At 38.2% G+C, this 19,421-nt stretch overlaps 9 protein-coding genes and 1 pseudogene across 9 annotated transcripts; 6 read left to right on the forward strand and 4 right to left on the reverse strand.

Annotated features, from left to right (window-relative positions):
* Positions 1-1,010: 1,010 nt before the first annotated feature.
* Positions 1,011-2,800, forward strand: LOC108841708 (uncharacterized GPI-anchored protein At4g28100). Its single transcript, XM_018614469.2, has 2 exons — positions 1,011-1,859; positions 2,307-2,800. The coding sequence occupies exons 1-2, from the start codon at positions 1,263-1,265 to the stop codon at positions 2,619-2,621; spliced, it is 912 nt and encodes a 303-aa protein (XP_018469971.1). The 5' UTR covers positions 1,011-1,262; the 3' UTR covers positions 2,622-2,800.
* Positions 2,801-2,926: 126 nt separating this feature from the next.
* On the forward strand, positions 2,927-4,158 carry LOC130508133 (UPF0057 membrane protein At2g24040-like). The gene is made up of 2 exons (XM_057003386.1): positions 2,927-3,726; positions 3,810-4,158. The coding sequence occupies exons 1-2, from the start codon at positions 3,637-3,639 to the stop codon at positions 3,951-3,953; spliced, it is 234 nt and encodes a 77-aa protein (XP_056859366.1). The 5' UTR covers positions 2,927-3,636; the 3' UTR covers positions 3,954-4,158.
* Positions 4,159-4,364: 206 nt separating this feature from the next.
* Positions 4,365-4,796, reverse strand: LOC130508132 (uncharacterized). The gene has a single exon (XM_057003385.1). The coding sequence runs from the start codon at positions 4,732-4,734 to the stop codon at positions 4,492-4,494; it is 243 nt and encodes an 80-aa protein (XP_056859365.1). The 5' UTR covers positions 4,735-4,796; the 3' UTR covers positions 4,365-4,491.
* A 984-nt stretch (positions 4,797-5,780) lies between these two features.
* Positions 5,781-6,645, reverse strand: LOC130503867 (uncharacterized). The gene has a single exon (XM_056998434.1). It carries the CDS (start codon positions 6,618-6,620, stop codon positions 6,372-6,374), a length of 249 nt encoding a protein of 82 aa, XP_056854414.1. The 5' UTR covers positions 6,621-6,645; the 3' UTR covers positions 5,781-6,371.
* Positions 6,646-7,317: 672 nt separating this feature from the next.
* Positions 7,318-10,091, reverse strand: LOC130508135 (uncharacterized). The gene is made up of 13 exons (XM_057003387.1): positions 9,683-10,091; positions 9,511-9,611; positions 9,277-9,402; positions 9,138-9,207; positions 8,969-9,055; positions 8,817-8,882; positions 8,617-8,709; positions 8,467-8,523; positions 8,251-8,379; positions 8,047-8,137; positions 7,866-7,954; positions 7,600-7,793; positions 7,318-7,517 (listed from the first exon to the last, which is right to left on the reverse strand). Exons 1-13 carry the CDS (start codon positions 9,938-9,940, stop codon positions 7,442-7,444), a joined length of 1,437 nt encoding a protein of 478 aa, XP_056859367.1. The 5' UTR covers positions 9,941-10,091; the 3' UTR covers positions 7,318-7,441.
* Positions 10,092-10,213: 122 nt separating this feature from the next.
* Positions 10,214-11,299, forward strand: LOC108842904 (cytochrome c oxidase subunit 6b-3). Its single transcript, XM_018615950.2, has 4 exons — positions 10,214-10,352; positions 10,724-10,812; positions 10,923-11,004; positions 11,084-11,299. Exons 1-4 carry the CDS (start codon positions 10,341-10,343, stop codon positions 11,135-11,137), a joined length of 237 nt encoding a protein of 78 aa, XP_018471452.1. The 5' UTR covers positions 10,214-10,340; the 3' UTR covers positions 11,138-11,299.
* Positions 11,300-11,462: 163 nt separating this feature from the next.
* LOC108842902 (tetraspanin-7) lies at positions 11,463-12,837 on the forward strand. Its single transcript, XM_018615949.2, has 2 exons — positions 11,463-12,110; positions 12,404-12,837. The coding sequence occupies exons 1-2, from the start codon at positions 11,604-11,606 to the stop codon at positions 12,689-12,691; spliced, it is 795 nt and encodes a 264-aa protein (XP_018471451.1). The 5' UTR covers positions 11,463-11,603; the 3' UTR covers positions 12,692-12,837.
* Positions 12,838-12,907: 70 nt separating this feature from the next.
* On the reverse strand, positions 12,908-14,689 carry LOC108842901 (WAT1-related protein At4g28040). The gene is made up of 4 exons (XM_018615948.2): positions 14,315-14,689; positions 13,887-14,072; positions 13,273-13,794; positions 12,908-13,191 (listed from the first exon to the last, which is right to left on the reverse strand). Exons 1-4 carry the CDS (start codon positions 14,491-14,493, stop codon positions 12,996-12,998), a joined length of 1,083 nt encoding a protein of 360 aa, XP_018471450.1. The 5' UTR covers positions 14,494-14,689; the 3' UTR covers positions 12,908-12,995.
* A 1,258-nt stretch (positions 14,690-15,947) lies between these two features.
* On the forward strand, positions 15,948-16,773 carry LOC130508715 (uncharacterized; annotated as a pseudogene).
* Positions 16,774-17,463: 690 nt separating this feature from the next.
* Positions 17,464-19,411, forward strand: LOC108840325 (uncharacterized). Its single transcript, XM_018613160.2, has 4 exons — positions 17,464-17,702; positions 18,516-18,579; positions 18,804-19,031; positions 19,128-19,411. Exons 1-4 carry the CDS (start codon positions 17,557-17,559, stop codon positions 19,194-19,196), a joined length of 507 nt encoding a protein of 168 aa, XP_018468662.1. The 5' UTR covers positions 17,464-17,556; the 3' UTR covers positions 19,197-19,411.
* Positions 19,412-19,421: the final 10 nt, after the last annotated feature.

Here is a 19,421-nt window from a genome sequence, read left to right on the forward strand (position 1 = left end):
GGTCCATTTTGAAGCTCTTTAATTCGTTAATAGCCCAATCTAAGGCCTATTTGTGGGAACAATTAGCTATGTAAGTCAACTGCATAGGGTCATTCTAAAGTTAATGGACTTTTTTTTTTCAAAAAGCCAATTGATATCAAATATGAGTGGATTACTTTAGAATCGCATATAAAAAAATGATATTTCTCTTTTTCTGTTTGAAGCAATAGATGAGTGTGGAGCAGCTGAGACTAGCTTAAGTCTTACAAAATGGAATTTGAATAAGAGGGATTTAGGTATTTGGTATAGGCAATAAGTAAACAAAGAATGTGTGAAAATGCTTAAAGAGAAGAAGATTAGGTATTGAAAATTTTAAAAGAAGAAGGAGATAACGAAAAATAAAATCACTAAAATACACATTTTCTCGCCTTTTTGGTTTCACTTTTTCTGACGGCCCGTTTCCCAAGGCGAGCTCCGGGTTCTCTTCCTGCCCGTTTGAAAAAAAACGTTACACAATGTGTATATACTTTTGATTTGTCAAATGCTCAAAAAAGCGAATCAATGATATAGTATATGATTGTTGGAGTTTTTGTTTGTGTGTTTGGTGATTGTCCTTTACAAATTGGCCCTTTTCTTCCTGTGACTATACTACATTTCGCATCTCATCTCACATCGTTTTAGAGCTCAATCTCTTTCTCCACCATTCATTTTCTTTCTCATAAGTTTATTTTTCATTTTAACATATTATTAGGAGCATTTACAAAAAATATTTTTTTGAAAGAATGTTAAATTATTCAGATCAAAAAAGAGATTTTACAAAATTAAAAGCTCAACCATTATACCTAAGCCTACAAGCGATATACATATGCAAAACACGTGATTATCTATAAATACAATAAATAGGAATTATACAGTATTTGTATCCCTGATCTAATTACTTTAGTTAAGGATCTTAGTAACTAGTTTAGTCCAAACCAAAAGACAGAAGCCTTATAATTTTCGGAACTAACACAGACACAGTTTACAAAGAGTTTGCGAGACTCTAAAACAAACCAGAAACTGCCAAGTCAGGAATCTCTTGTTTTTCTTTCAATCACATCTCTCTCTCTCCACAATAATCCTATAGAAAGAACCAAAAGAGAGAGAGAAGATAGTGAATAATGGAAGGCTGCTTTTCTTCGTGAATCTAAAAGACAGAGTCACAGAGAGATTTTGAGAGCGTCATCATAATTCATAAAAGGATCCGTTTCTCAATCTCTCCCTCTCTCTCTAGCCTTTTAACAATGAAGAGAAGTTCCATTTCACTCCTCAGCAGCATCCTCTGTTCTCTCATCTTACCCATCGTCTCAGCCAATCTACTCCTGGAACCGGTCACACCGAACACCGTACCGGCCTTCCCGGTCGAAACCCAAGCTCAAACCTGCCGCCTCGACCTCTCCGACGAGCTCTTCGGCGGGGTCAACGAAGCCTGCGGGAGAAACCTCGACCGCAGCCGATGCTGCCCTGTTCTCGCCGCTTGGCTCTTCGCAGCTCACGCTCGCTCTGCTCTCCAGCTACCTGCTCCCGCTCCGACGCCGGCGTCCTCCGATCCCGACGAGCCAATGAGACCGGACGACTCTCAGAAGTGCGTCAACACGCTGCAGAGCGCGCTTTTGACCAAGAACGTCAAGATCCCGCAGCCTAACACCACATGCGATGCGATACTCTGCTTCTGCGGCATTCGTCTTCATCAGATAAGCTCTCTCTCTTGCCCCGCCGCTTTCAATGTCTCCTCCGGTTTCCGTAACGCGACTCCGACCGCCGCCGTGAAGAATCTCGAGAAGGAATGTCGGAACTCTTCTTACTCTGGATGTACCAGATGCCTCGGCGCTCTTCAAAAGGTTCGGTTTTTTTAATACTACTATAAAAGTTTCATCCTTTATGTTCCTCTGTTTTAAGGAGTCGCTGCATTTAATGAAAATTATCCTTAAAAAGCGTAATAAATGTTACATTCTCATATTCGTGACTAACTGTCGCTCTCTTTCCATGATGAAATCTGAAACTCAGAAAAGCATGTTTTATTAGTGTTAATTAGGGTTTCCATTAGTGTTTTAGGGTTCATGTTGTTCTTTCTTTAGGTGAAAGATACATAACACAAGCACATTGTATTTTCTTTTGGGTATCCGTTTAGGTTGCAAACAATCAGTGACATACTTTTTCAGAAACTTTCCTGTTTCGTATAACCCAAAGCACTGCCTCCTTCTGAAACACACTGACCATTCACACGCAACCTTTTCTTGTTTTTACTTTTATTTTTCAATATTTTTTCTCTTTAATATGGGATACAGCTCAAATTAAAAGGAGGAAGCAAGAAGACAACAACGGAGAGAGCAAGTAAGATGATGAGCAAAGATTGTCAGCTCATGGGGCTCACATGGCTACTTGCTCGTAACAAAACGGCATACATTCCCACCGTTTCAGCTGTGTTAAGAGCCATTATGTATAGTCCACACCCTCCTCACCTCAACAAGTGTAGTCCTGACCAAGAGAACATGCCATTAGCCGTTGACTCTCTTCAGTTCGAGAGGAGCCTTGCTGCTTCGTCGTATTTTTCTGTGTTTCCGGTTTTACCCCTAATCCTCTGCATTTTTCTCTTTCTGTAGTTTTTAATTTGTTTATTTTTTGTCGGAGGGAAAGAGAGTCACGTGAAGCTACAAGACAGACTGTGTGCATGTAAATGCTTTGCCCCTTTTTGGTTCTATATCTCTAACCCTCACCTTTTTAGATTAAACTGTGTTTGTCTAATTAAACGCATTGTCCTAGGTCTTGGAATTTAAAATCATCTTGAGGCTACAAAGTTGTCATATTGGACTATATAAGATCCATATCATGTGCACTTAGTAATTAACAAGAAATAAAAAAGCATGTAGTAGTCGAATCCCAAGGACTATTGATAAAGCATGTTGGTCGCCTCTACAAATGCGAATGTATTCTCCCAAAGTCAAATCCAAAAGGCTCTCGCCCTTTCCTCCAGTAATAATGACTTTTGAATATGCATTTTAATTTTCTTTTCCTTGAAAAAAGAAAATTTGAATATGCATTTGTTCTCTCATTCTCAAAACCATAAGATATTAAATTTTTGTACAGGGAACCAAAATATTACTGATGAAAAGAAAATGCCTTAAACTTACTCTCACGCGAACATGCTGTTCAGAAGCTTGCATCTACTGTGAGAGTTCAGAAGGATGCATTGGTTGGGTTTGTTAAACAGCAAGCCGCAAGATAGGAAGAACTAGAAGAACATATTTTAGAATGTCAAAGCTTTAACTAACGTTTTTGGGTTAAAAATATATTTGTTTTTTTGAAACTTTGATAAGCCAGGGTAAAAAATATTCCTTCTACTTAAATTGTTTATATCCAAAATATTTTCAAATCAGAGTCTTAAGTTTCAATCCGATTTAGGTTCAATGTTTTTGTTATTTCCTGTCTAAATATAGAACATCATAACCGAACGGAAGTTATGTTTCTAGTTGATGATATATATAACCATGGTAACGTTTTGATAAATTGCTTGTCATGTGTTCTATTGTCTCGGCTAAATAGCTTTTTCTCTTCTCACAGTTCCTCTACGCCATAAAATAGTGTATGATCCAACAAAAGAGATCAAGAGACTGAGAAATGGCGAATGGGTGCGAGATTTGCTGTGAAATAATGATCGCCATACTCCTTCCTCCACTCGGGGTTTGTTTAAGGCATGGATGTTGCACTGTATGTCTTCCTCTCACTCTCTCTTGATTTGGCTTCATTCTAGTTTTAGAGCTTGTATAAATATCAAAAAATGAAATTTGTAGACGGAGTTCATGATATGTCTGATCCTAACGATTCTGGGATACATACCGGGCATCATCTACGCACTCTATGCAATCGTTTACGTTGATCGTGATCAGTTCTTCGACGAGTACCGTCGTCCACTCTTCTACGCTCAGTCACCTTAATTTAATTTACGCATTCTCTATTGTCTGTTTTTTTTTACAATGTTTTGGTTTTTGTTAATTTTATCTATTCCATCAATTACATTTTCATCATTCTTTCAATAATTTCAAGATTTAACACTTGTTTTTGTTACATGCTCACTTTCTTTCTGTATACTTTGTTTATTTGAGATCATAATCAAAAATAAAACAAAAATAGTAAGCAAAACTGTAGAATCGGTCAAGGTCCGCTGGTATGTGATGAGAGTTTCATGCGAGCTCCACAAATAGTAGACCAAAAATAGGAACGTGAACAAAAAAGCAAATCTCTAATCACTTTTATATATTTTCCTGATTTCTTTTGCAGTAAAATGATCTAGTGACGTTATAGGAATGTGATGGTTTCAAACAAAATACATAAAAAGAAGCTACAAGTGACAAATGACGATACACTTTTATTTTTATTTTAGACAATAAAGAACTACAATGAAACGGATATATCAACGACAGAATTAAAATCAATCACTCTGAATATGTAGATTACGATCACTACAAACGGAACTTATAAAAGGAGAGCGAGGAGGAAAGAAGAAGCAGCACCAATATGAAAGGAGCTTGGCAACATCATAGTCGAAGCTGCGGATGTTGAGTTGCGAGGCGCTCCGTTTCTTATCCGCTTTCTCATGACCACTGCAAGATTCCTCGAGCCATGCTCGTTAGCAGAACACAAAAGAAGAGTCTCGGAGACGAAGAAGAGGAATATGATGGAAAGAAGGAGTATGCGTCTGGCTTTGATCTCGCTCATCTTTGGCTATTTTCTTTTGCTTAGTTCTGATGAATGTGTTGATTATGTGAATTATATTATGTGATTATATAGATAATGCAGAGTAGTTGTTATTAAAGTAAATCAATGATGATGGAAAAAGTCTTATTCGGAGGGATAAATATAAAATTAACATACGCGCTACAGCTAGTTGCCTGAGTGGGGAAACGAGTCAATGTTGCAATATTTTATTTTTATCAGTGTTGCATTATTGACCAACGTAGCACAAAGCCATCACAGGCACAAAATGTGACAATGTTCATTAAATTACATAACCAAAAAAACATATCTGTATCTCGAAGAACAGAGAAAGAACAGTTTGATTAACTAATGCGATCAAAACTAATTTCAGTTTCATTCAAACGGTAACAAACTTTTAGCCGAAAGAAACCGAAACAAATTGCAAATCTGTACAAATTAAACAAATCAATCGAGATAATAATTGTTTGGAAATTTTCAGTTGAATTGTACTTCCAAGTATGTAAAATTTTCATCCGATCAACACGTACAAATTTGTTCAACTAATCTTTTGACTATTAGTTTTGTTTGTAGAAACCAAATACATACGATACAGAGACTATTACAAATTAAGCCGAAACAAAACTTGGTGTTATAGATCAGAAACCAAATCAAATCAAACAAAAGAAAGAACTGAATGGCAACTGAAGACCTATGTAGAAGGGTGATTTGAAATTAAGTTAATTTGAATTTCTTGGAGGTAGAAAAGAAGATTAAAGACAACTGGACATGTTTCTTTTGTGTCTAAATTTGACTCCACCTCATGTTTATTTCTTCCACTTCTGATCTTTTGTCATTGCAAATACTAGGTACTTTTCATAAATCCAGTCTGATGTGCCAGTAAAATCCCACTAAATAACGCATATGGTTTTTGTGAGAGTAAAAAACAAAGCTTACAAAGATTGTGTTGACATCACATACTCCATTCGTTATTTCATGATTAATCTTCTTCTCAATATTTTAAAATTCTTTCCTTCTTAACCATTTTTTATTGTTTAAATCATGCATTCGTAATTTGCTCATTTCAACACCAAAAAGCAATATTAATTCGGCAACCATATAATACTACAGAATCGGTCGACACAAAAAAAACTATAGAATCAGTCCAAGAGTCAATAGTCAATAGTACGTGTAGAGGCGACACTTGTTGAAAAAGACAAATTCGTGCGAGAAACTCTAAACAAGTACGCCCAAAATAGTAACACCTTTGAAAACGTTATTTTCTCACATGTGACCAAAACCTGCGAATGCACATGACATGAACCAATGGTTCTGAGTCACTAATAGCTACTAGCTAGAGTCATCTCGGTCGTCGTTTGGTCTTAACAAATTCGAAGCCGCAACTGCAGTGACCAGGCACAGGCAGGCTCTCATGAGGTGCTTATAGAATCATGCAATGGATAACCGAGAAGACTGGTGACGATACGCTTTTGTTTTTATTATTGACAAGAAAGAATACGTAATGGAACACACGAGTTAAAAACAGAGTTTGAGACCATTTGATATATATTTACATAACCAATTAAACAGACAAAATTAAAGAAAAAACATAAAATGCAATCACTATGTATCTTTAAATCACAATCATATACAAACAGAAACTATAAAAGGAGAGCGAGGACGAAAGAGGAAACAGCACCCATATGGAAGGAGCTTGGGAACGTCAGAGTTGAAGCTGAGGATGTTGAGTTTCGATTGCTAGGCCCTCTGTATTTTACCCCTTTTCTCATAACCACTGCAAGATTCCTTGAGCCATGCTCGTTAGCTGAACACAAAAGAATAGTTTCCGAGAAGAAGAAGAGGAACATGAGAGAGAGGAGGAGTACGCGTCTGACTTTGATCTCACCCATATCTGGCTTTCTGTCTTTAGCTTAATATCTGATGAAAGTGATTTATAAAAGATAAGAAATGGGAATGCCAATATTTATAATGATGAAAAGACTTCTCATGGGTGGGTTTAGTTATTAAGTTAAATTACGCGCTACAGGATAGTGGCCGTGTGGGCAGCCTTAGCCAGCCAGCCAATGTCGAAAATATTGACCTTCATAGATACAAAAAAGGTCGGAAGTCAAACACAAAACCCATTCCACGCACGAGACATGTTTTGTTTAAACAAACGTTACATGCAATTAAGTCTTTTATGTTTGAGCATCCACTTGGAAAAAAGCAGACCAAGACAAGACAGAGTCTTGTAACGTAGAAGAAGAAGCCCAACTTTATTCAAGTGTTTTGTTTACCGTTTCGTTTTGTATGACTCGGCATTATCGATAAGAGCCCAATACTACACATTCCATTTTAGGGTTCTTTCTTTTCCTCTCCCTTCATCTCTAGCTACTTATTCAAATACATGTACAAGGCTTAGAGTTGTGAGGCATGACTTTCTGAGCACATCATGGCCTCCCAAAGTGATAACACCGTGAACATCTGATCCTTGTATTTTGATAACTGGAGGAAATGTAACAATTTTAAGAGAATGCCTTTCTTGGTTAATTGCACAAGTATTTCCTTTACTGATCAAAAACATGACCAACTTCCAAGACAAAGATAAGTCTGTGCTACAACACATTTTATTATGAGATGATTAATGTCAAAAGGATAAACTGAGATCATATGTTCGGTAAACAATATTACAACAGGTTCGTGATGGCATTTCCAATCACGCTATATAAAACTACAAAGAAGGCTGTTTCTCCTGCAACATTGTTGAGTGTTGTTCCAAGTATTCTTTGCTGTTCATCTCTGTTAACCTGTGAAAAGCATCAGAGATCATTAGTCAAACTCTTTAAGACTACATAACAGAGTAAAAATGCAACAGTTGCTAGATCGTACCTGCTAATGGTCCTGTCTTTAGCAAAACCAAGCTCGTTGTCCACGCATAGGTCGATATCATCACTCTTCCTTGATCTTGAAGAGGTTCTTGGTGCTATTTGCTGCGCATCAGCTATTGTCACTATACTCTCCAGCAGTTCTAGAGGGCTACCCTCTGCTGTGCATAGGAGCCTGGCTTTGGTTTCATACATCACCTGTAAGCAATTTTCGTCAGAAAAAGATTCCTGGAAATTCAATGTAGAAAGGAGAGAGGAAGTGAGATATACATCAACCAGCGTTACAAAACGGTAAGCTGCAGTCCTGTTGTGGAGCCCGAACATGGGTACACCTTCCAGAGCCAAAGTATGAAATTTCTCTGTAGTGAAATTTGCATGTCAAGAGTCAAGACTAAGCAGCATGAAAGAGGTTCCACTGACAAAAAGTAAGATGTTTATGGTGCACACTTACTGAATAATCCGAGATAATCTGCTGCGCCTAAGGGTCTGTCACACAGCTCTTCAAAAAGAAAGTAGGCACACCCATTGGCAGCCAGTGGAACCTGGCATCAACCAAAATAAAATTAAAAGAAAAAAAAATGATGAGATAAGAGCTATTTATTGGAATGGTATCTGGAGGTGCATCTGTGAGTGAGAAGCAAAAAAAAAAAAAAACCTGCAACTTCCTTCCCATTACTACTTCAACCACTTGAGGACCGGCCGGTTCATCGCCAACCAATTGCTGAAACTTCTGTTTAAGAAGGCCAGAAATATTCCTTCCAATGAAGTAGAATCCCTCTTCAGCCTGCAACCAAGGGTATGGAGCTATAAGAGTGTGACTACATTGCTACGGAACCTAGACAGAGTTACTGAGAGTAGCGAAATAACGCACAGAGGTCAGCTTCCGATAGTCTACCGATGAACCAATTTCACGAACCACACATCTTTCCTACAGGAATTGCTTCTACGCATCAGTCACACAGCATAATGGTATCCCAGGAAACGAGTTCAGGGCATTGATACTAAACAGGAGGTTGCATACCTTTAGTGCGGCGATAAACGGAAGGAATAGATCCCTCTGTAAACCCCTTTCATAGAGATTATCTGGCGCACGGTTGGATGTAGCAACAAGAACCTACACTTACCTCCAGTTACCGACATAATAAACTTCTAAATAACTGTCTGTGTAGGTCCAATAGGTTTGAAGAGGTAAGAAACAGCAAAGTTGTAGAGACTACTTACAATGCCATTGTTAAACAAATGTCTAAAGAGACGGTTTAGTATCAAAGCATCAGCTACATCATTGACCTTTAACAAAAAAGGATCAATAAAGAAAGGTGAGTTACCCTGAACAAGTTTTTTTTCACACAATGAAGAAAATGAGGGTCATATACCATGAACTCATCTAAGCATAGTAATATAGCCTCGTCAGCGATTTCCAAGCCAACGACTTCAAGTGGATCTTCAAGACCCTTGTGCATCTACAGAACGATATTCAAAATGACAAAGAGCTGGAATTGCAATTAAAAAAAAAAAAAAGCAATCATGGAAGTGGAATCTTACCTGGAGGCGGCTATGAACACTTAGCATAAAATTGTGAAAATGAATCCTTTGTGCTCTCCAACTACTTGGCCTATCCAAACAAAGGATCAGACGAATCCATCAAAACACCAAAAGAAACAGTGATCATCTCCTAACTTACAACTGATGAAAAAACAGATCCATGAGCATAGTCTTTCCAGTTCCAACACCTCCATAAAGGTATAACCCTTTAACAGGAGAGACAGAAGATTGAGGAGACACAAACTTGTTCCAGAACCAATTACTCCTGAGAGATATTACACATAAAACAAACAAACAAAACACCTATCAATAACATCTCAACGCAACTAACTCAATTAGAAAATAAAAAAATGAAACGAAACACAAACAAAACCTAGTGGATTTAGCGGACGCAGAATAACGATCAAGTCGACAATCATCAGCGGATTGAACAAGCTCGTCGTAGAGTCTCTGAAGCTCTCTTAAAGTACCAAGCTGCAACAACAACAAAAAAAACAAGATTTAGGATTTATATTCAACAGAGAATGAAAGATGAATATATATACCTGACATAAGTCTCCATCTAATAGCTCTCCAGCTACGATTCTGCGTTCATACTCCACCAGAGGCCCAGCAACCTTGGCGTCTCCATTGTGATGCGAAGAAGAAGAGTAGAAGGAAGAAGACGAGAGAAGGTGAGGAAAGGAAGAGGTGGGATTGATCGGGATCAAAGGGTTACGAATGGGAGAGAAAGCGTGAGGAGGTTGATGACGATGCCTTGGGAGTAGAGTTACGCGGCGGAGGGAGAAGAGAAGCGAGCGCATGATGACTATGGAGCATTAGAAACCTTGAGGATGGTGGCGGATTCAACTAAGAAGAGTCTCTCGCAGTCGCAGAGATGCACCTCCCTCAGTACGACTCTCACTGTTCAACTCTCCTGACCAGAGGGAGACAGATCCAACAACCCAAAATTGAAATCGTTCCACTAAACCGGCTTTAACTAAATATTGAACCGGCAAAAGAATGAAGCCTAGATTAGTAGGCCCATTTAGTAATTGTAATGGGCCCAGTGGCCTCATTGGCTTCGCCGAGTCATCCTCAAATCGGAGAGAATGTTGGGGATGTTCATTTTGAAATATAGACTGCGTCTCCTCTTTTCTCCTACACAAACACAATCTTCTCACCGTTCGTCTTCTGATCAGATCAGATCATATCAGATCAGCCATGGAGGATGAGGTAATCGTTCTTATTATTTTATCTTACATACGCTTTAGCTCTATTTTCCGCCGGAGATTATATCTGAATTTTGGTTATGAAGTTTCGACCTTGATTCAAGATCTGATTGATCACACTATTTAATGCTTAGCATGAGATTCGTCGTGTGGAATTCGATTGTGATTTGGTTGCATTGGAATTGTATTATGGGGATGGGTGGTTTTTTTTTTTGCCAAATTATTTTGTCAACACGCGTTTTTTTGTTGCTTGTGTGGTTTTGTTTCACTATAGTGGTAGATCAGAATAGGAACTAAAAGGGAATTTAACGGATGAAGCTTTGAATTCGTAAAGAATTTTTTTTAGTCTTTGTGTGTGTGTTTCTGTTGAATCAGATTGAGTTGAAAACTGCCCCTGCTGATTTCCGGTTCCCTACAACGAACCAGACAAGGCACTGTTTCACCCGCTACATTGAGTTCCACAGGTACTCTTGTTTATATGTTACATTGAGTTTCAACTTGTACTCTTGTTTGATTCAGGTAGTGACTCTTCTTCAGTTCATTCTAACGTGAAACAACAAAACCATATCTTCAGGTGTACAACTGCAAAGGGAGAGGACTCCAATGAATGCGAGAGGTTCGCCAAGTACTACCGCGCTCTCTGCCCTGGAGAATGGGTTTGTTACTTTTCTCTGCTACTTGATTATCATCTTTCTCTATCCACATTCTTAACAATGCGCTAATCTCTCTCCGCAGGTTGACAAGTGGAATGAGCAGAGGGAGACCGGAACTTTCCCTGGTCCTCTCTGATTTGAGCAAGATCAGGCTCTCTTTTATCATTTTATGCTTTAAGGCCAGAAGAAGGTCGTGTGGATGGATTGATTGTTGAAACCCCAACTCTTTCGTTTTTAAACGTTTTCTCTGGATGATCAAAATAAATAAACTGGAAAGACATTCTTTTGGATTGATAAATGATTTAACCGGGGCTGACAAAAAAAAACGAAAAGAAAAGACTTTCTGTGTCGATAATTTTATTTATCAGGCAAATTTTGTTATTATCAACAAGTTGAGGGTGTAATTGGCAAAAAGTTTCTCATTAAGACAAAACTTATCCAGCTGTCTTAACTGGGACATCTTCCCACAACAGATTTCGTAACTGACAAAACTCTCTCATATGCGCAAAGATTCACAGATTCACTTTCAGTCTCTGCCGTAGGCAAAAAAAAGAAAGAAAAAAAAAAACCTCTCCGCCGCAAAAAAAGCACAAAACAAAACAATGGTGCAGTGCAGCAACAACCTTCTGGGAATCCTAAACTTCTTCACCTTCCTCCTCTCGATCCCCATCCTCTCCGCCGGGATCTGGCTCGGCAAAAATGCAGCCACCGAGTGCGAGCGTTTCCTCGACAAACCCATCGTCGTCATCGGAATCTTCCTCATGTTCGTCTCCATCGCCGGCCTCGTCGGCGCCTGCTGCCGCGTCTCTTGTCTCCTCTGGCTCTACCTCTGCGCCATGTTCCTCCTCATACTCCTCGGGTTCTGCTTCACCATCTTCGCCTTCGCCGTCACCAACCGCGGCGCCGGCGAGGTTTTGTCCGATAGAGGGTACAAGGAGTACCGCGTCGGAGATTACTCCAACTGGCTGCAGAAACGAGTCGGCGATGCCAAGAATTGGGATCGGATCAAGAGCTGCTTGGTCTACTCCAACGTGTGCTCCACTTACAGTAGTCGTTACGCTAGTGTCAGCGTTGATGAGTTCTACAAGACTAATCTCAATGCCCTTCAGGTTTACATTCGATTTTTTCTGTTTGTCTGCGATTTGAGATCGGAGTTTCAAAAAAAGTGAATCTAGCTTTTTTCGTTAAAAGTACTTTACCTTTAAGAACATGAACACACAAAGCCTTTTTAAAAGTTATCTTTTGATCAATTCCTTTTATTTTTTCTTGATCAAATAATAATTCCTTTTTTAGAAAAAATGCTTTTATTTGGATGCATCTTGTTAATGCAACATGAAACTTAGTTCATGTATATGGATTTTCACCAGCTTTTTTTTTTTGTGTATTTGCCTCACTTGTGTAGTCTGGTTGCTGTAAGCCGTCGAATGATTGTAACTTCACCTACGTGGGTCCGACTAATTGGACAAAGACCACTGGTCCTTACACAAACGAGGACTGTAACGTTTGGGACAACAAGCCGGGAACTTTATGCTACAACTGCCAAGCGTGCAAGGCTGGTCTGCTCGACAATCTCAAGAACTCGTGGAAAAAAGTGGCTAAGGTGAACATTGTCTTCCTCGTATTCCTCATCATCGTCTACTCCGTTGGTTGTTGCGCCTTCAGGAACAACCGGAAACGCAGCTATTATTAGAGATCCAAGACCAAAAAAGATATCTTTACACTTGAGTGATCGGTAAAAATGCAACTTGTCTTGTGAGCGAGGTTGCATTTTTAATGTATTTTTTCTCTTTTAAAATATGCAACATAATGATTAAATGAGTTATTATTACAAGAACACTTGCTTTGTGCTTCTGTTTGGAGTCTTTTTGTGTGTGGATTAGCTTTTGAATCTGTTGGGACGAGTAAAGATTTTGTGAAACAAGTGCCCATTTCATTTTTACTCTGTCAAAAACTTATCCTTACACCCATCTAGAATTTTGAATTTTGATAAGAGTTTACATGAGAAGAGGTTCTAAGAGCTCAGAACTACTAAAAGCCCTATCGCCAATCAGAATGGGAACAAAGTCAGATTGGGAGGTAGTGCTGTGTTCATTTTGCAGTTTAAGATCAGTTGCTTCTTCTTGATAGTCTTCGGTTTTGCCCCATAGAACAACGTAGAGCCCAAAGATGATAGCCAAAGCCCCCAGCAAGCTGCAAAAAAAACGAACAAAGTTGTGAAATGAGCTTCAGAATGAAGACAAGACAGTTACAAAAGAGACCAACGAGGCGTACCTCCCAAGGTAAGTCTTCTCTTTTAGATACAGAGCGCCGAAGAAAGTGACAATGACCGTAGATAGAGGGTTGAAGAGTGCAGAGAAAAGAGGTCCTTTCCGCGACACGCACCAAGCTTGTAGAAAGAAAGAAACCGCGAGTTGAAGTCCAGAGTATATGCAGCAGGAGAGTTTCAACGAGGAATCAAGCTTCCAGGACGTTAAGTCAGTGTTGCCTAAGGCGAGGGCCATGAAGAAAGAGGCTATGGTAGCCAAGAAACAAGTCCAGGAGGAAGTGTACAAGTGATCATGACAATGATTAGCAATTGGAACCTGAAGGATCAACCAAGAAGACCAAGAAAATGTGCTGACGAGAAGACATAAGCAACCGAGTAACCAAGTGGTGTCGTTGTCTTGGTTTAACAGGGCGTTGAGCAGTTTAGGTCCTCTTAGAAAAGTCATTGCCATGGCTCCTCCCACACACACACCTGTTCCTATTATCTTTGCTACACTTTTCAAACTTCTACTCTTTATCCTCTCGAATCTGAAACCAAACATCCAGTATCAAACCATGTAACCATCAATACTGAATCACTTCCATACATATTGACATGATATAAAGTTATAAAAACCAACCCAACAATGATGGAGATGATGAAGGTTACAGCAGGAATAAGATTGGTCATGGCACAAGCCATGGATGAAGAAGATAAGTCAAGCCCTTTAAAATAAGCGTTCTGATTCACAGTAACACCAAAAACAGCTGTGAAAGCCACCCACCAAAAGCCTCTTAGTCCAAGAGAAGGTTTGCTTGTTTTGCTCCTATTTTACCATCCACAAAACACACATGGATAAGTTTTCATTTCAAGTTCTTTTTTTTTTCTCATTTCAAGTGCTTGATGATATCTAAACCGGAATAGCCTAGGTTTAGATGTATGTGAATATTATTTGCGGTGGAAACTTATTATACATGGATGTTTATTTCAAGTACTGTTGGATATGTTTTTCTTCTTTTTTTTTTCATATTATGTTATATATCATTAGAGATAAAAGCTTGAACTTACCAAGCGGAGAAGAAAGAGATGGGACAGATGAAGAGAGTAGCGATGGCTTGACGGTAAACTACGAAGACGGTGGGATTGAGTCCTTCCATGAAAGCAGCTTTGGTGAAGAGTGCAACTCCTGCAGATGTAAACTGTAGCAGCACTAACGCCATCACCGGCTTGTATTTCTCCATCTCCATCTCTTGCGCACCTTTCTCCCTATCTCTCTTTCTTATTTTAAGATTTAATGTATCTCACTACAAATGAATCTCTCAATATACGTCTTCACTGTATATATATCAAATGTATTGCACCAAAAAATAAAAATATCAAATGAATGTCCACCATGTGTCAAGCGAGTCTGCGTGTGTGTGTGAATGATGTAATAGGGGGGAGTAATAACAAGCTTGACCGCCGCGTAATGAGGTAATGATCAATTCGATTATTATATACTAGTACATTACATATTTAGAATATGTAAGAAATTAGGTATATTATATTGGTGAGATCTCGAAATAACTGTAAAAAAAAATACAGTGTGAACCTGATAGATTGCTTTATTTCATTTGATTACTGATGTTTTTTTTTTTTTTTTTGGTCAACTGATTACTGATGTTTATTAGAAAGCAATAAAAGCATGAAAAGAACAACAAAAGACTTATATCTTATGATTGGTTTCGGTTTCGAAGTTCCGCACACAAAGTAAGTAAGCAGTAGTTATTATTCTGATTTTGTAAACTACAAAATTGACAAATAGCTCCATGATTTTTACCAAAAAAAAAAATAGCTCCATGATTATATTATTATATTTTTAATCATAAAAACGATATATTCGGGATCACGAGTTATGTAATAATTGCGTCGCGATCATATAATATAGACACCCAAAAACATATTATGAAATAATACATTATACATAAAAATTCACGTATTAACATATTATGAATTGTTAATTACATAACAGGGTGTTGTGTATAAACCAGGAATTAATTGCAGTTTACATGTAATAACTGCAGACTGCAGTTATATATTGTTAATCAGAAACTATGAAATAATACACTCCACGATTTTGCAAACTATGAAAAAGTACTTCGCCAGTAGTTATGACTCCCATGTGATACGTTTCATGTACAAGATTTTGAAGTATATTATTATATAATTTAGAATACAGGTGTATATTATAGGACACACAGAACACAGTTGTCTGAGATAGGTAAAATGTCATATGCGTGAACATGTCAAAGTTAATGAGCCAGTTTGTCTTCTTATGTCTAGCAACCAATGCGTAACGTAGGTTTTCTTTCTATTATTGGGGAAGTGATTTTTGTGTTTCCTTTGGTATTTGTGGACCAATCAGAGTCGTCGATGCATGAGCAGACATACAGATCATAGGATAATGACAAAGGCTGTCTGACTCATACACGTCATCTTCACATCCTCATTCTCATCCTTCCATATATACTTTGCAACTATTCATTTGTTTTATGACAATCTATATCTTATGAGTAGTAACCACATCATCATGCATGAACTAACACTGATCTCCCCTCTTAACTACGTGTATACATACTACAACTTGTTTATTTTTCCATAAATACTATAACAGTAGATCAATTGATTATTAGGTACGTTTCTTGTTGACAAACATAAAAAAAATTAGGTAAAGTTCAAATGATGAAAATCAAACGTGTAGTTGCGATCATACCAATGTTTTTTTCATGAATAAATAAGATGACACATGTAGTTTTTTGGTTTATAAAAAAAGACAAAAAAAAAGAGAGAGTTGATTTTACGTTTTGTTTTGTTTGTCAACAATTGATTTGATATTGTGTGGCTGGCTATTCTTTGTTTCCGATTAAACAAAAAGAAACATATGGGCCTCATATTGGGCCTAAACATTGGAGCTTGAATCTTAGCAAGAAGCAGAGGAGTAAATGGCGTTTCACTGTTCGTCGTCGTCTCTCCCAAGTCCATGCTCTATCTCCACTTTCAGCGAGTCAAACACACATTGATTCCCATCGTCTCCTTCCTGTAGGTTCCGGTCACGTTCGATCTTTGCCTCACACATATGTGCCCCAGCGATCGTAATATTCGAAACGGCGTCGGAGGAGGATTTGGGCTGCAGCTTGCCTACGCGTGCAGACATTCAGCGAATTGAATGCATCTTCTTACAACATACAAGTCAGTTTTGCTCTCTGTTGTACTTCTCAGTTGTGTAAGCAATGTCTCTGTCTATTCAGTTGCTCATCTTGTGTTACCTGTGCATCTCGTTAAGAGTAAGTATGGTAGACTTCACATTTTCGGTTGTGCTATATGTTTCTCTGTTGGTAAAATTTTCTCAGTTTTCTTGATGGCATAGAGGACAGAGACTTGTTGTGGGGGGGAGCCTTGATCTTCTTAACCAATGCCGTTCGCTTCCTGATGAAATCGCCCCTGGAACAAAACCAGAGGTATTTCTCTATGTTATCAACAGTTGCTAAACTTTGTATATAACAAAAACAAAACAAAAGAAAACCTGAATTTAATAGTAGACAAAATTGAGAAGCTTATAGTCATTTTTTGGTTTATTTAGGGGGTTTAATGTGGATTTTGCTAGGGCGTACTTGAGCAACGTCTGTGTTGCGTAAGAGCTGCATCGTAACGGAGTTGGTTACAAACTCATCATTGAAACGTCTAAAGGAGTTGGTAGAGTAATGGGGGTAAGGAATGTTCTAATCAAACCCATCAATTGTCTGCAGTTTTGGACTTATAAAAAAAGAGAGGCTATACATGAAAAGTGGGTTCGAGCAGAGAGCGCTGAGCCGGCGTGGCAAGCTACAGATCACAACGGCTCCTTCTCTGGCTTTCCTCCCCAACTACCTCCTGAACCATGTCCAGATGTAAATCTTTTAATTTTTCCAATTTGTATAACATGTATAATATATTTTCTTGGCAATCAATAAAAAATGTGTATAACTCGCAAATAGAATCACTCTTAAAATCAACTGCGTACACAAATGTGATGTCTACAAATCTCTAGTTGTTAACTATCATTGTATCTCGTTAATTTGCATAGACAATAATAGTCTACTGTCGCAAGTGTCGTGTATAAATAGGAACATGTTTGAATGGATAAGGTTTTTTTTCTTTTGTGCGAAAAGGTTTAAGATACTTTTATGCATTATTTTTCTCGTTGGTGGGTTTAGAACGGCGGCGTTTCCAACTGGCCATTGGTTTCATTTTCCGTTACCAAATATAAAACAGAGGAAAGCGCTTGGGAAAATATGAAAGGCTTAGAAATGGTGGTGACGTATTTCTCTTCAACTCCGCCTATCTTCTTCTTCTCCTTTGGAGCTAATTCTCAGCTTTCATCTTCCAATCTCCATGGACGCATCACGATCCCTTTGGCTTCCTCTTCCTCTTCTCTACTGTAAGTCTCTCTTTGAAATCTCTAATCGGAATGAACAGCGTTATGTAGTGTTGTTATGCCTCGTAATCTTTTTGTAACTAGTGTTCTGGTTTGTGATTTTCTGTTGTTACGCGCCATTAAATTATCTGTTCTTTTTTTTTCCTTTGAATTTTCAAAACCAGCTATTTAGTTTGGGTAGCTGCTACTGGTTAGCTTTCTTCAACTGTTATTATTATTGTTATCCTCTGTAATTGAATGTTGGAACTTGGAACCATACTTTTTTTTACTGGTAGGGTTAAGATGTTGATTAGGTGTATTTACCTGGTAACGTTTTAGTTCCAGATGAATCTGTTTCATTTCACATATCATACTTGTAATGTGAATGTATGCGCTTGCGTTTAGGACAAGTTTATGTATTGTTACCCATCTTATTCACACTCTTTTGGTGCATTCTTTAATTAAAAAGGCATTGCTTATTAATTTTATTCACGGGAAATAAGTATTCCTCTTTTTCTGCATCTTGCTCTTCTTCTTCTTACTTGCATGTCTTGCGTCTGTCCCACTATTACATTGCCAGGTTCGTTCCTTCTCCTTTGTTTACCTCGTCTATTGAATTCTCTTATGACATTTTGTCTATCTAAGCTAGTAATAAGGTTATGCGGAAGAATTTATCCATGCTTTGTTTATCATGAAATGCTGTCTCCCATGTGAGACACTTCAAGGTTACACGCAATTCAGGAGTCATTGATCAAATGTTATCATAGCTTTTTATGATTAGATCGTCCACTAGAATATGTTCTCCATTCATCATACTTGTGTATGATGCTTTATCAGAAACGGACTAAGAAGACATCAAGATGCCAGAGGTGGAGCAGTTCGTGTCCTAGCAAATCCAAATGTATGACCTTAGCCCCTTTTTGCCATGATAAATTAGCTTTTCCATACCAAAAAAAAAGAAGAATAATTCACTCTCCATCTTGCTGAAATGGTAAAAAAAAAACATTCAGGTTTAATCCTTTGTAAGTGATTAGTAGGATGGTAAATTCTGAGGGAAATTGTGAATGATTTTGCTGAGTATCCCATTGAGTTTACAAGTTTCTGCCATGCTGAGTGTTCTTGTAGGGATCATCATCTCCTCCTCCAGGGAAAGTAAAGGCCAAAAAAGAAGTAATCATGGTAGACCCTCTTGAGGCTAAGCGGCTAGCTGGTAAGCAAATGGAAGAGATCAAAGGCAGAGAGAGGCAACAGCGAAGGCGTGAAATAGAGGCTATAAACGGAGCCTGGGCAATCATAGGCCTCCTGATAGGGCTTGTGATCGAAGCTCAAACAGGAAAGGGTATTCTGGCTCAGGTATTTTTATTTACTTACTCCCCCCCCTCTTAGTCTAGTTGAGAAAAGAAAAAGGCTTTTTAACTAAGAGTGTGTGTTTGGTTATTATAACTGCAGTTGTCTGGCTATTGGTCTTCGGCTCTGCATCTATTCCCTTCATCAACACAGAATCTCCCACCACAGTAAACAAAAAACCTTAGACTATGTTTTGTTGAGTTTCATTTTGGTTTATTGCACTCTCTACTGTGATGAAAATTGATGTTGTTTATGTTAAGTTATTAACAGTGTCTTCTCCTTGGCAAGCGCATTCAGCAAGACATAAACAGTTCAGCTTTATATTAATATAAGATACAAGGGATAAATTAACTGTACATGATTTATTTACAAAGTTGTGTTTAATAATGATGAATA

This window comes from Raphanus sativus, chromosome 2 (assembly GCF_000801105.2).
Source record: "Raphanus sativus cultivar WK10039 chromosome 2, ASM80110v3, whole genome shotgun sequence".
Lineage (NCBI taxonomy): Eukaryota > Viridiplantae > Streptophyta > Magnoliopsida > Brassicales > Brassicaceae > Raphanus > Raphanus sativus.